This window comes from Gopherus flavomarginatus, chromosome 8 (genome assembly GCF_025201925.1).
Source record: "Gopherus flavomarginatus isolate rGopFla2 chromosome 8, rGopFla2.mat.asm, whole genome shotgun sequence".
NCBI lineage: Eukaryota > Metazoa > Chordata > Testudines > Testudinidae > Gopherus > Gopherus flavomarginatus.
In genome coordinates, this window is record NC_066624.1 from 109,001,038 (window position 1) to 109,015,896 (window position 14,859).

The following is a 14,859-nucleotide window of genomic DNA, read 5'->3' on the forward strand; positions in this document are numbered from 1 at the left end:
ACAAAGAATAGGAATTTTATTACATTTCTTCCACACCCCCCGCAAGAAACTTGTACCTGGATAAGTTACTCAATTTACTGAATCATGCTAACACTGTGCTGAGAAATTACTGTAATGCAGGTGACAATGGGACAGAGACGTGTACGGGAGCCAGTGTTCATGTGATACATAGCCCCCTAAATGAAACTCGCTGGAAGACATTTTGGTATTTATGGCTTATACCCACCACTTCCATTTTCTCTTCTTCCTTTTTCTCTTTCTCCTTCTCCTTTTCCTTCTTCTTGGCTTTTGCAGTGATGGACAACACAGCAGTAGAAACCTGGACATTTCAACAAAGAAGGCTTTCAGAATGGCTTCAGCACTGTATGCAATGCTCATCTCTCAGCCAGGCACGCAGACCAAAAGGAGAGTCAGCACTGTGCCAATTTTCAATTTCACTACCCACCCACTACCTTATAAGCAGCACAAATAGAGTGGCACGCAGGAGGGGAAAGGGGTGCTAGAGAAACTGACCAGATCTGATTGTGTAAGTGAAGAGAGAGCAAGATCCCTAATTTAGAGATTACTCAGTGCTGTTTCATTTTCCCCACTAAGGGATTTCTTTAAATTTGAGCAATGACAAGGAATTCTGACCATGGGGAAGTTAGCTCCCATGGTTTCAGTGGAAAGCCAACATCAAACCAGAAGAAAGATTCTTGACAATGTCATAATCCTTTTCACCACTCCTCCACCCCGACACTACTGTAATCTCACAGCTGTTACGTGTCACTGGCACACATCGACAGACGTAATGCAACTGCCCAGGATGTGAAAAGTTTCTTCTGAGGAAGAAACAATTGTGCTAAACTTCTCCAAGTGTTCCCAGCTTCTTCTTCTCAACAACCGTTGTTCGACAAAACCACCACCACAGGGTCAGCAGGCAGCTCTGCACATCTGTTCCTGCTCCTGGAAAGATTATCCATTCCCCTAAGGTTTTGGTGGAGTCTTAGGGTGCCATATCAAGGTATTCTAAGGGTGGGCCAGATTCAGCTATGGGGTTTGATTTTTAGAAAGGGAGGGATACGTCCAGAAGTACCTGCCACTGTGAAATTTCTTATGATATTACTTGCCTTCATGCACAATCCTGTACAGTTCCAAGGAAAAAAACCAGCTGCTTGGTAGCCCCTCACTTGGGCTAATTTCGACAGGCTTCTGTTCTCTAAATCCGAGAACCTCTCATTTCTAGTGTTCAGTTTTGTTAAACTGCTTAGCAGTTTTCACCAGGTGCTACACACCTGAGCAAGACGTGCCTGAGTACACACCTCTGCTGCTGCTCTCTGGCGGCTGGCAGGTCTGCTCCGCATTCTACAGTCAAGCCATGGATGATCACGTTGTATGGGCACACGAGCTGCCCTTCTTTATGTGAGGACACCTACAGTGCCAATGACGATCACTTGCGGCTCAATTTTCTTACCTGGACGTTACCACTTCTACATATACCTTTTTGCAGCGCACAGGACCACAGACTCTGCTCATTAATGCTTAATGCATTGCATTAGCTAATGGGTCACTTTGGACTCCTGCCCTCTAGGATTGTTATTTATTATTTGTATTACCATTGCACATAAGAGCCCTCGTCATAGCCCAGGATGTTACTGTGCTCGGTGCTGTATGACTCCAGAACAAAAAGATGGCAAGTGCAAAGGAGCCATATGTACATGGTAAATACTCCTTTAACTACTCTCCTGCTCATCCGGCTAGCCAAGGAAGGCGCCAGTCAAATGCCCGCACAGAGATTACATTGAAATCCAGACTCACCAATGAGAGAGACAGAAAGTTGGTGAGCTTAGTGAATTAAAGTCAATGGGCCAATCTTTAAGGCCACCCTCACCCATTTCACAAAGCTCATGTGGCAATAAGAAAGCGCCCAGGTGCGTTGAGTGTAACTTCTGTTATAAAGGAAAGAAGTCAGTGAGGGAAATAATGCTGCTCGGCCAGAGTTACGTAATATTTACTCTCAGAGACACTAGCAACTGACAATCTTTGCTTCATCCCTGAAGGAACACGTTGCCATGGGCTAATGCCGGGAAGGATAATGTTCATAATGGATGTGTCCACACAGTGTATAAAACTCAGCTGATCAGCTTACCAACCTTTTCCTTCTCCTTTTCCTTTGGTACCTCCAAAGGGGCAGGATATGCAAACGTTGAGGGCTTGCAGTTGGATTTGTACTGGACTTTTGGCATCTTAAAAAAAATACAAACAAACCAAACAGACTTTAGGAAGAATTGTTACAGGAAAGTAAAGGGAAAGAACCAAACAGCAGAATAGCTGCCTTGGTTGCATTTTCCTACTTGCAAAGATAAACACAAATCACCCCTTTTTCCCCTTCGGAAGCTGAGAAGCTGCCATCAGTGGCAAATGTTCAGCTGTAACATTGTTATTCAATTATGATACAATTCAACTCTGGTATGACATTTTCTCCTTCTCCAGCTTACTGCACACAATGTACGTCCAGCTTTTTTTTCATTGTTATGATGCTGTCATGGTTTAGCTGCAGCTGTCTTTCGCACAAAACTGGCCTAAAGACCTAAAACAGGATCAGCTTTATCTGTGCACAGCAGACTAGACCACACATCATCTTCCAAGACGACAGTACAAGTTTCACTGGTTTCACATTACATTACAGTCCCCCAGTTGGATACAGCCAGACAGCTTTCTTCAACTGCCCTGCCATCTATTCATCCAAATATTTATAGTGCACTCATCAGCACTGTATCGAAGCTGCTTTTCCTTTCCAACACACCTCTTCAGTGCCAGAGCAGGTAAGAGTTGGAAGAGGCAAGATGAATGAGCGTTCAAAGCTATATGACCTACAAGGTTTTAGCCAGTAAAATTGAGTTGTTCAACTTACATGAAAACTTTTGTGCACCTTACAAAATAATCACAAGGAATCAGAGCACAATTAGAGCTGACAGCCCCGGAGAGCCTAGAGAGGAATGATGGCCTTGTGTTTGTGGCACTGAATGTTGATTCACGAGATCTGGGATCAAATCCCAGTACTGCCACCAATTCCCTGGGTGCCCTCTGTTAGTATTTGAGAGGTGCTCTGATACTACGGCAATGGGAAGCTTACATAGAAATGGCCTTTTGAACCAAGCTCCTTTCAGACTGAGCCATCACTCATTAGCTGCACACAGAAGGGTGCCATCATTTAACACTAACATACATGGAATGGGAGAGCATTCGGAGTTGCAGTCCCTTGGCACAGATGGCTCTGCTCTGACATTATGCCGGGTGATGGCGAGCAGCTGTAGCCCTGCAACTTAGACCAGTCCTGCTGACTGCCTTGAAGGTAAGAACCGTAATCCTGAATTTAACCAACATAGCACAGGGAACCAGTGCAGATAGCAGAGCAGGGGGGTGACAGATTCTCAGAGCCCTGTAATGCTTCATTTGGAACCTTAACAAAAAGTATTGCTCCTGGCTTCATTCCTTGGCAGAGGGAGTTACATTAGCCAACCCAGGGGGATGGATACAGGGCTCACTGAGCCTAAATCTGACCCTGACAGGACGGGGCAGAGTAGACAGAACGGGAGCTTCCCATGACTGTGGCTATTTGGAGTCCAGATGTGGTGAGGAGCCCAAAGCTCACCATGGCCAATGGCTGCTCCGATGCTCTGAGGCCCTTGATAGAGGAGGATGCCAGGGAGGCAGTGAATTCTTCAAAGTGCTTCTCTCTCTCCCTGCCAAAATCACCTGCGCTGTTCCTGGATGAAGTTGCTGATTTCAGCAGAGCTGGAATACAGCACTCTGGGTGAGTGAAGATGACGGAACTGGGTACAGTCTGGGCATTGCTGGCATTCCAGTCTATGCTGTTCCACAATCTCCTCTGGTGGTTTTACATAAGTGTGGAGCAGGATGGAGGAGAAGGTGGATCCATGTGGGACTTCCCAGTGACAGCTCTGGAGGTTGATGACCAGGCGCCCCTCATGAGTCTCTGGATATGATCGGGGAAGAATGATAGGGTGATATCTGGTTGAGTTGGAGATGTAGTTAATTAACAGTGGAAAATACTTGGCGATACCTTGAACTGGTCCCTTCATAAACATGGGGTCTTAGGCAGGGCTTAAATTCTCTTAAAATATTTCTCAAAGCCCACCATGCCCCCTTCATTTTCCACCTACCAGACTGGGGATGGGGAGGGAAAGAGCTTTGGGCTTTTGCCCTGTGGTGGAGCAAGGGGCTTTTGCCCTGTGGTGGAGCAAGGGGCTGTTGTTCCAGCCCTGTGCAGCCTCATAGACATCCTGAAACTGGCTCACGGCCCCCAAAGCCATGAAAATATTTACCAGCGCTGGGCTCCAAATGGTTCTAGCTGAATTTACTTCCTAATCTTAGCACAAGTTTCACTGTAACAACAAACAGGAACCACAGGACTTGGGCAGTGTTACTATGTCAGCAGCGCAACAAGTGTGCTCCCCAATCCCTTCTGCGTTAACGGAAGGGTCAAATACTTGGCGTGCTGAGGGGAGGATAGCCGCTGAAGTGCTACAATGTCGGGAGAGGAATCAGCTGACCAATTGGTCCTTTCCCTACTTTTATACCTAGGAATCTAGAAAGCGTATCCTATTTCTAGTCTCACTTCCGAACATTCATGGGCATAGTTTACATAGTTTGACAGTTTGGTGCGTTTAGACTCTACCAATATTTGCATGAAGCTTGTGCCATTTGATGAAAGAATCTGAAACTGAAAGGTTTCATCTCCCTGTAGTGATATGTACACAGTGCAAGAGAGAAAACCAGATAACGAATACAATACTCCAATGCACATAAATAAGCCTGAGAAAGATTGTTGTGCACGATCAGCCTTTTCCAGCACAAAGAGGGAGGCAGCAGCACAAACTGAAAAACATTCAGGTTTCTTCAACTCTAGATTCTGACTCAACTCAAACTGCTGATTTACCAGTGACTTTCACTAGTGTCAGAGTGAAATACTGGCTCCTCTCATTCCACGTTTTAGGCATATTTTTCAAACCCAGAGAGTGAAGAGTCACATCCTTAGCCAGGAGGCACTAGGCTTTCTGTAATGGGAAGCTTTAAAGTGTAACCTTATGAAGTGCTTACACGATGCAATCTTTAATACTCAGGTCTCTACCCACAGGGACTGAGTGATTCAAACCCCACCATTAAAGCTCAAACAAAATTGAGGCACTATGATTGATATTAGCTTTTGACGCTCTTCCAGCTACAGTTTCTAGCACACTTTAGCTAGCTACGGTGGATAAGGTCAAAATATGTCCTAAAACCATCTCCTAGTCTATCATATATTACCGCCCATGAAGACATCTTAATGCACCGTTACTAAGGCACAGTATAGTGTTTCAATGGGCACAGTGCAGTCAATGTATCTTTGAAACTCTTTCCTTAAACAATTGGACTCCTTCAGAGATTTAGAATGATAGGGACTGTATTCACATCCTCCAGCTGTAACACTGCCACACCCAGGATTTTGCTATCTCCTCCAAAGGCGGCAAGTTGTATAATAAGCAACTAGGACATGATGGCTTAACTGGAACAGAGTTTAAAAAGAGTTCCCAAACTTGGATGGTGCCCAAAGCTTTGCCAGGCTGACCTCCACAGAGTCACTGAAGATGATCTGATGGCACTCAGAATGACAAGGGGGTAAACCAGAAAGCTAATGCAGAGGCCAGACACAATGGTACTGGTGCAATGTAAGGACCCCAGGAAGTTAAAATTTATAGACTGCATTCCCTTGGTGATGAAAAGAACAGGGTTAGGAAAGGCCTTGCTCTCTTTGTGCCAGCAACTCATTAAAATATTCAGCTATTGATACTCTTCAGCATCATGCAGAACACCAGATCCTTGTGCTGTTTGTAGTAAGATTCCCTTCATGAACAAACTCGCAGAAAACGAATGAGTGGTGGTTATGATGGAAAACATTATGGAACTGCAGCCATCAAGCTCTTTCATCTCTCATCAGATTACTGTATCAACCATGGAAGCACATACCTTAAGGTCCTTGTTAAGGCCAATGACACAGGTTGGGGTGTAAGCCAATGACAAGAAGTGTGACAGTGGGAACCAGAACCAGAACTGGGTGAAGACCAGTACCCCCACCACTGAAGGCATGTGGGTATGTCCTGTCCTTGACTGCAGCGAGATAGTTACATTATGGCCACCTGAGGAGAAGAGGAAAATCACAGTCAGTTAGGAGAGGGCTTCCAGTCCACTTCTCAGCACTGCTCAGCACAGACACTTCAAATGAGCTGCCTCTGAAATATCTACCATGAAGACAGCTATAGTGGAAGCTAAACCACAATGTCCTCAACACTCAGCCTGAAGAGCAAACCCTCTGAGATGTAGTTCCCCTATCAGTTCACCGTCTGGTCTCAGGTTATGCACCACCAGCTGTGGCAATGCAATTTACAGTAGTGCTTTGGGGGGCTAGTTCTTGTTCCAACATGGAACCAGTGGAGACACAACCCCCCTCTGCCCCAGCAAAGTAATTTTGTCAAGAGGGCACCAAGACAATAACACTTCAATTGTGGTATGGAAAGAGGAAGGGTCAGCACATTGAGCAAATAGTTAAACCTGCGGTACAGCCAATTTCAGCATGCAAATCACACACATCACAGGAAACGCAGATTGCGCATCTGGTTTTCTACGATATTCATTTAATAGGACTGTTCTTACAATGCTAGGGCTCATGCCCTGAACTGCTACTGTTCTACAGATGAAATATGCCTATGCTTTTATTCATCCCAGTAGAAAAAAATGTAAACAGCAGCAACTTTGACAGTAATTTCTAGAGGTTATCAATCTAAGCAGCAAAGACACAAGCTTGCGCAAGCTTTGCAATAGAATTAAATCTCTGTCAGACAACAAAGTCTTTAGCTTTGTACTTGCAAAGCAGAGACCAAAACAACTCAACATGTTGATACAGTGCAGAAATATTCAGCTAGAAACTGAACTGGAAGGCTAGGGCTGCAGGCAGAGCGTGAAAGTGTTAATCTGATTTTCAATCCTCCGATGGGCTCAGCAGATTGAGTTGAAGAGGGCAACAGGCAAGTCCATTACCGCTGACGAGGCCAGGTGCAGAGAGGCTAATTGTGTTAAAATACAATCAAGCACTCATTCCGAGTACAGTACAATTTATAACTGCGATTCCCAGACCCAGATCAGCATTCCTCTGCCCTGCGTAAGTAGCCACCTGTAGTGGGGGGTGCTCAAGTGCTGCTGCTGCCAGAGTTTGGGAGACGCACTGAGAAGCAACGGATAATGAGATCAATTTTTGCTAATATTCTAGCTGATTAAGATCAGATCTGCTGCTCGTGATCAAAATGGGAAAATCATTGTTTAAAACACAGACAAAAAGAATGGAAAAGAACTGAAGTGAAATCTGGGATTCTTGCATTGTGCCATTCCAGTGCTTGCACATCCACTTTCTCTGGGGTTTGCCTGTTGCCACCACAAGATTTCACACTCATTCCTTTGCCTTCCGAAAGGAGACAATGCGGTGCTGTACCCTTATCGAGGAAAGAGAATGACGCCATCTCATCTTACAAACACCTCCTATGTGCTCTGCTCACTGCTCTCTTGCAGTTCCCCTCCGTTTGGTTTATTGTTATCATTTATTTGTACTGCAGTAGCCGCTAGACACTCTAATCAGAGATCAGAACCCCACTGTGGTAGGCACTGTACAAGCACACAAACATAGTCCCTGCAAATAAAGACATTGCACCTTCATGGTTTCTAGCCTTTTCTCGCTTTGTAAGTTTAAGATTTTTCTTAGGGTGACCAGACGTCCCGATAAAATCTTTTTTTGCCCTTTTTTCCCCCTCCACCAGCGGACCCCCCCCACATCCTGATATTTTCTCCCTCTCATCTGGTCACCCTACTTTTACTTTACTGTGTTACTGTCTATATGATCATAAGATAGATTGTGAAAAGCAACCAACTGCACATTGCTGAAGCAACTTGAATCTTGTTTTATTCGAACTACTGGAATTTTATTTTCCATCAGAATTATATGATCCACTCTTTGGAAATTCCTGGCTGAGTGACAGATCTCAGAGATACTTTCATGCTATTTTCTCTGCTTTCCACACATGCACACTCCACAGTCACATACACGGTTTTGTGGGGGAGCAGGAAAGATAGAAGGACCTTGCGTTGCACAACAGTTATTGCCTTAATGATTAAGCAGCAGCACCAACGTACTCAGAAGGGACACATTCCAAGCCAGAAAAGACGTTTCCAACTAGGCCAACATGGAGGATCTTCAGGGCTCCTTAGATAACCATAAGACTCACCGTCAAACCTATACTGCTACCAACGAAGTCTATTGGACCTACAGTGCATAACCCTTAGATAACCAGGATCTGCTATGCTAGATTTTATATGGACTCAGAACAGTAAAGAACACAAACTAGGTTATGCTGTTATATACCCCACTGAATTCACTCCTTAAGTGGCAAGCACCTAAAGGCTTGACTACACTTACCAAAGGATCGATGCTGCGGCTATTGACGCATTGGTGGTTGATTTAGTGGGTCCGCTAAACTGAATGCCAATCGCTCTCCCGTCAACTCAAGGATCGAGAAGAGTAAAGAGAGCCGATGGGAGAGCATCTCCTATCAATGCCGCATAGTGCAGACCCCACTGTAAGTAGATCTAAGCTATGTCAATTTAAGTTACGCTATTCACGTAACTCAAATTGTGTAGCTTAGATCGACTTTTCCCTTTAGTTTAGACAAGGTCTAACTTCCATGATTTCCTCCCACCGAGTTGTAAGTTTGTCTGATGGGACAAATCCCTTGCTGACAACACTGAGAGAGCATGGCCCAGTGCAATATGATGATGTTCAGCACATCATCACTGGGTCACATCAACATACAACAATGTGATGGCACTTCACAGCCCCTGGAAAAAATGCCCAAAGGCTCACCCCAACACTACCATGCTGATTATTTTTTAAATCAGTAGAGGCACATCGTTTACTTCACCTACGTCAGCATGAAGAGAACCTGTGCTAATCTTCCAGAGCAGAAAGGTCAATATTTCATCCTATACACCACCAAGCCTCTGGCAGAGTCAATGTCAGCATGCGTCAGTGAGGTGATTCGCATATGCAATAAAACACAAAAGACAGCACTCCTCTAGTAGGCAAAAGTATCAATGTATATAATGGTTTGTGTTTCTAATAGCTAGAGTTACTGATGGAAGGTCTGATTTTAAATTGGGACCCTGTAAACAATGCGGACAAGGACGGGGGAAAGGAGCAGTGCTTTTTCCGTGTCTAACAGGAGTCGAAAGCAGCCCTGAATTGGCGGTATATGAGGGAACCCCTCTGTGCAGCGGAATGTATTATTGCAAGAAATCAAGAGAGTTTAGGACTTGAAATGGGAAAACCATTTCCAGACAGATCTATGTTTACTGGGGTAACAATACTGAGATGGACTAACAAGCACAAATCCAAAGTGAGCTCTTCCATAAGTAATTCAGAAGGAACCCTCTTACCTCACCCTCCCAAGATGTCTTCCTAGCGTCATAACCACACCAAAAATCCCTGATGGCTCAGTCCCACCTGCCCTCAACCCTGTGGATCTTAACTTCTTCTTACCCATTCGTTATTAGTTAAGCTTCAACTCTGAGCTCTGAGATACATAGTATAGGTAGGACATAAAAACAAGATGGTACCTCATGCAAGGAGTTCACAATCCAAAACACAAAAGGCCCCATTCAACTATCTTTGGCGTAATCCTTATCCACACCCCCCCCATCACACCCTTGACTGAGGGGGGAAGATAATCCACACTAAAACAGGGCCCTGAAAGGGCCAGAGCACTGTCCTGCACGTGACTTGTTTAAAGTATCAGTACTTTACTTCTGTTTGTATTTATCTGTTAGAATACAACTGTATTCCCCACTCCCCCTTTGCATTTAGTTAACACAGACGTGTTTCTTGTTTTAGTTGAAACTGAAATTAACTTGGTTGTGTGTTCACAGCCTCAGGATTATCAGTGCTGCCAATTTTAACACAGGAGCAATTTAGTTAGTAGCTGCTTGTGAGCCAACCTCCGGAGCACAAAATGCATTCTGGAGGCACTACATAAATGCTGGCTTATCGACTTTGGCTGGTGTTTCCTCCTCACTTGTAGCGAGGGGAAGATTTAAAACCAGAATAGATACTTAGAGCACAGAGGATCTCTTACAGTCGGTTAAACTCTGAGGTCTAAAAGAGATCACAAGCTCACTCCTAGAGCTTGAACCTACTAATATATATTTTTTCTGATAATGTGTGTCAATTTGGGAAGGGACAGAGAAAGAATCCCTGTCAGCTAAGGACAAGAAAGGAAAAGACTACACAAGCTTAGGGGTTTGGGGAGAAAACCTAGTCAGTTTCAGTGTACAGGTTTTCTTAATGCTATCTAACAAGGCAAGCCTCTAGCAAAATGCAGCTGCTTAGGCCTAACAATTAAACACTGACCAAGTTCTTTATTTCCACTTCAACAGCTCCCCCCGCCCCGCCCCCCGTGACACCACAAGTCTAATGACTACTTCATTGTGGGAGAAAAAAAAAAAACACCTGACAGCTCTCCCCAACACTCTGAAAATGCTGCCCTCTGTATCAAAGCCCTGTCGCTGGGATAGAATTGCTCCCCTTTTCCTTCCAATAAAGGATTACAAGTTCAACTGCACCAGCTACGGCAGATGACATTAAGCTTCTCTGCCTGTAACAGTGATTCAAGTTTCAGCTTCTGCCCCTCCCTGCTTCTGATTAGCATTTCTAGTGGAGCAGCGAAGATAAAGGGAACGCAGGGATTAATGTATGATCTTTTCGAAGAGTCTCCAGGGAATGAGGTAGCAGGTTATGAAAATTGTAACCCATGGCTTTCTTTGAATTTACCCATGCATTGAGCATATTCAAATGGAGATGTCCAAGGCTGAGGAAGCTATCCAGCTAGAGAGGACTGCGGTCATGCTACTGGGGGAGGAGGATATGGCTCTGGGGCTCACAGTGGAACACAAGTTAAAAATGAGTAAACAGTGTAACACTGTTGCAAAAAAAGCAAACATCGTTCTGGGATGTATTAGCAGGAGTACTGTAAGCAAGACACAAGAAACAATTCTTCCACTCAACTCCGTGCTGATTAGGCCTCAACTTGAGTATTGTGTCCAGTTCTGGAGGCCACATTTCAGGAAAGATGTGGACAAATTAGAGGAAGTCTGGAGAAGAATAATTAAACTGATTAAAAGGTCTAGAAAACATGACCTATGAGGGAAGAATGAAAAAAACTGAGTTTGTTCAATCTGCAGAAGAGAAGACTGAGGGGGGACATGGTAACCGTTTTCAAATACATAAAAGGTTGTTACATGGAGGAGTGAGAAAAACTGTTTTTCTTAACCTCTGAGGATAGGGCAAGAAGCAATGGGTTTAAATTGCAGCAAGAGAGGTTTAGGTTGGACATTAGGAAGAACTTCCTGACTATCATGGTGGTTAAGCACTAGAATAAACTGCCTAGGGAGCTTGTGGAATCTCCATCATTGGAGACTTTTAAGAGCAGGTTAGATAAACACCTGTCAGGGATGGTCTAGATCAGGGGTTGGCAACCTTTCAGGAGTGCTGTGCCGAGTCTTCATTTAGTCACTCTAATTTAAGGTTTCGTGTTCCAGTAATACATTTTAACGTTTTTAGAAGATCTCTTTCTATAAGTCTATAATATATAACTAAATTATTGTTGTACGTAAAGTAAATAAGGTTTTAAAAATGTTTAAGAAGCTTCATTTAAAATTAAAGTAAAATGCAGAGTCCCCCGGACTGGTGGCCAGGACCCGGGCAGCGTGAGTGCCACTGAAAATCAGCTCATGTGCCGCCTTCGGCACACGTGCTATAGGTTGCCTACCCTGGTCTAGATAATACTTAGTCCTGCCATGAGTGCAGGGGATTGGAGTAGATGACCTCCTGAGGTCCCTTCCAGTCCTGTGATTACTTCATACACTCTCCCCTGCCCCTTCTCTCTCTCTCTCACACACACACACACACACCCCTCTCTCTTTTTCTCTCTCTTTCAAGCTGCTGCATGATAAATGAATAAGATGGGAACAAGATTTTACTTGAATTTTTTTTAACTCGATCCTGACAGAGATAAAGTTCAAGGCAAGTCCACATCTATGAAAGAAAATCTATGACCCAGCTGGCCTGAGCCTTCATGGCAACATGTTACACTACAGGAGACTATGGTTTGGGAGTAGCCTTGAGTCTTGTGCCAATCAGGCTGCTGGAGCTCAGGTTTGATAAGGGGGATGGGCGAAGGCAGAGGAAGGAAGGTGACTGTAGTGATGCCAGTGTCTCCTACCAGCCACAGTCCTAACACATAAAGGATAGTGTCAGTCCTCTGACCAAGCTGCAGCAAGTGTGCCGGGAATCGAGCTCTCAGAAGAAGGATGAGATGACTCAAGGGGGGAAATGGCCCCTAGTACAACAGGACAGGGAGGTGGAAGCCACATTTGATTGTGGGGTAAAGGGGAAGAAAGAAAAAAAAGATTACCTTCCTTTCGTAACGCTTGTTCTTTGAGATGCGTTGCTCACGTCCATTCCATTCTAGGTGTGCGCACATCCACGTGCACAGTATTCCGAGGCTTTTGCCTTAGCAGTATCCGTAGGGTCAACTGTGGCGCCCTCTGGAGCGCTATGCTCATGCGTTGGTATATCAGGCACCACCGCCCTATGCCCTCTCAGTTCCTTCTTGCCCGCAACTCTGACAAAAGGGTAGGAGGGCGAGTAATGGAATGGAACTGAGCAACACATCTTGAACAACAGCTATGAAAGGTGGGCAACCGTTTTTTCTTCTTAGGGTGCTTGCTCATGTTAATTCCATTCTAGGTGACTCACAAGCAGTATCCCTGGAGGTGGGCTCGGAGTTCACTGGACAACTTTTCCCCTACCTGCTAGCATGACGAACAACAGAGTCGACTTGCGAAACAGTTTGGTCCTGTTGATGGAGAAAGCTAGCGCTCTCCTGATGTCTGGGGAGTGCAAACTACGTTTCTCCTCAGACTTATGAGGCTTTAGAAAGAAGATGGCAAGAATACGTTCTGGCTCGTATGAAACTGCAAAACCACCTTGAACCGGAAGCCGGGTGTGGTCGCAGCTGGACCTTGTCCTTGAAGAACACTGTATAAGGTGATTGAAAGGTGAATGCCCTAATCTTGGAAACCCTTCGGGCAGAAGTTATCACCACCCGGAATGACACTTTCCAGGAGAGCAAAAGAAGAGAACAAAACAACTGTAGGCAGGTGCGGGCGGTGGCGAGTGGACAATCCCTCTCCCGGGAGATTACGTCCAACATGGCTCAGAACCGGGACTCCAGAAGGAATGCCCTAGCCCACGTGGAGTCAAGAACTGCCCCGATGAACTTCATCTGTTGCACTGGTACAAGGGTTGAGATCTTTTCATTCACTAACAGGCCTAAGTCGTGGCATGTAGCTCGCACCAGATCGTAGCTGCTCTGCATGTGCCCTGATGAGCCAATTGTTGGGATAAGGATAGACCTGGACCCCCCCTGGGTCTCCTAAGCGGCTCCTGGCGCCATGCATTTTGTAAAGACCCATGGGGCCAAGGATAGGCCAAAAAGGAGCGCCGTAAACTGGAAATGGCGTTGGCCCACGACGAAACGAAGGAAGCGTCTGTGTCCTGGCAAGATAGAGAGATGGAAATAAGCCTCTCTCAAGTCCAGAGCAGCATACCAGCCTCCCGGATCTAGGGAGGGAATGATGGAGTCCAGGGATAGCATGCAAAACTTTGACTTCTTGAGGTATTTGTTGAGCCATCGCAGGTCCAAAATAGGATGTAGGCCCCCTTTTGCCTTCGGGATCAGGAAATAGAGGGAGTGGAAACTTTTCCCCCTCATTTCCTGAGGGATCTCCTCCACCATCCCCACTTGCAGTAGGTTGTTTACCTCCTGAACGAGAAGTTACTCGTGAGAGGGGTCCCTGAAGGGCCTCGGTGAACTAGCCTGAGAGGGCCCGCCACCACTTCAGCTGCAGAGGACGAGGATGACTGGACTATCGGGGGAGAGTCCAGGGCATCTTCCCCTGCAGGGGAAGGAAGTCTCGGGGTGGGCACCTGCTCCTCCACCGCAGAGCCCATCGGCATGTCCTGCACCGAGTTCAGTGCTGCCGATGCCAACTGAGGTTTGTGCAATGTGGCAACTGAGGACTGTAGAGACAAGAGCATCGGTATAACGGCCATGCCCCAGGCGTTTCAAGAGGGCCACTGTATCAGCCACTGGCCCTGTTGCCAGGTCCGCATCGCCACAGTGGATGCACCTTCCGGAACCCAGTCACGTTGCTGTCCAGATGAGGGACTGAGCCCCCTTGCCATGCTGGAGAAGTCCTCTTCCTCCAGAGACGGAGGCTGAGTCTGGCAGCTAACCATCGCCATGGGTAACCAGTGCCTGGAATAGTCAGAGCTGGAGAGCGTCCGCAAGGCCTCGGTGATGGTGACTGGTGTGATGAAGACAACCAGTGCTGACTGCAAGATGACCAGCATCTCTCTCTAGGTGAGCCCGGAATGCAATGTCGGTGACCTGGGATTTCCTCAGGCACTTCAAACAGCTGCCGTGCAGGTCACTAACAGGCATAGGCCTGTTGCAGTCAGAGCAGGGCTTAAACCTCAGAGACCAGGACATGTTCTGCCTGGGGCAAAGTCCCCTCCGAGACCTTAACTGACTAACTACACTACTATAAACAAACTATTTACAGCTAAAGCACAGAGTGGAGAAAAAAAAGCCCACTGACCACTTTCAAAGTAAGGGACAGAGGTGTTCTGACTGACCCCCACGGGTGGTAAGAAGG

At 45.9% G+C, this 14,859-nt stretch overlaps 1 protein-coding gene across 1 annotated transcript in view; it reads right to left on the reverse strand.

Annotated features, from left to right (window-relative positions):
* PSMD1 (proteasome 26S subunit, non-ATPase 1) overlaps positions 1–14,859 on the reverse strand; it is a 126,679-nt gene that overhangs the window by 7,032 nt on the left and 104,788 nt on the right. The window contains exons 20-22 of the mRNA XM_050963785.1: positions 6,010–6,179; positions 2,133–2,225; positions 227–319 (exon numbers count right to left, since the gene is read on the reverse strand). Of these exons, the coding sequence (XP_050819742.1) occupies positions 227–319; positions 2,133–2,225; positions 6,010–6,179 (356 nt within the window). The remainder of the gene's footprint in view (positions 1–226; positions 320–2,132; positions 2,226–6,009; positions 6,180–14,859) is intronic.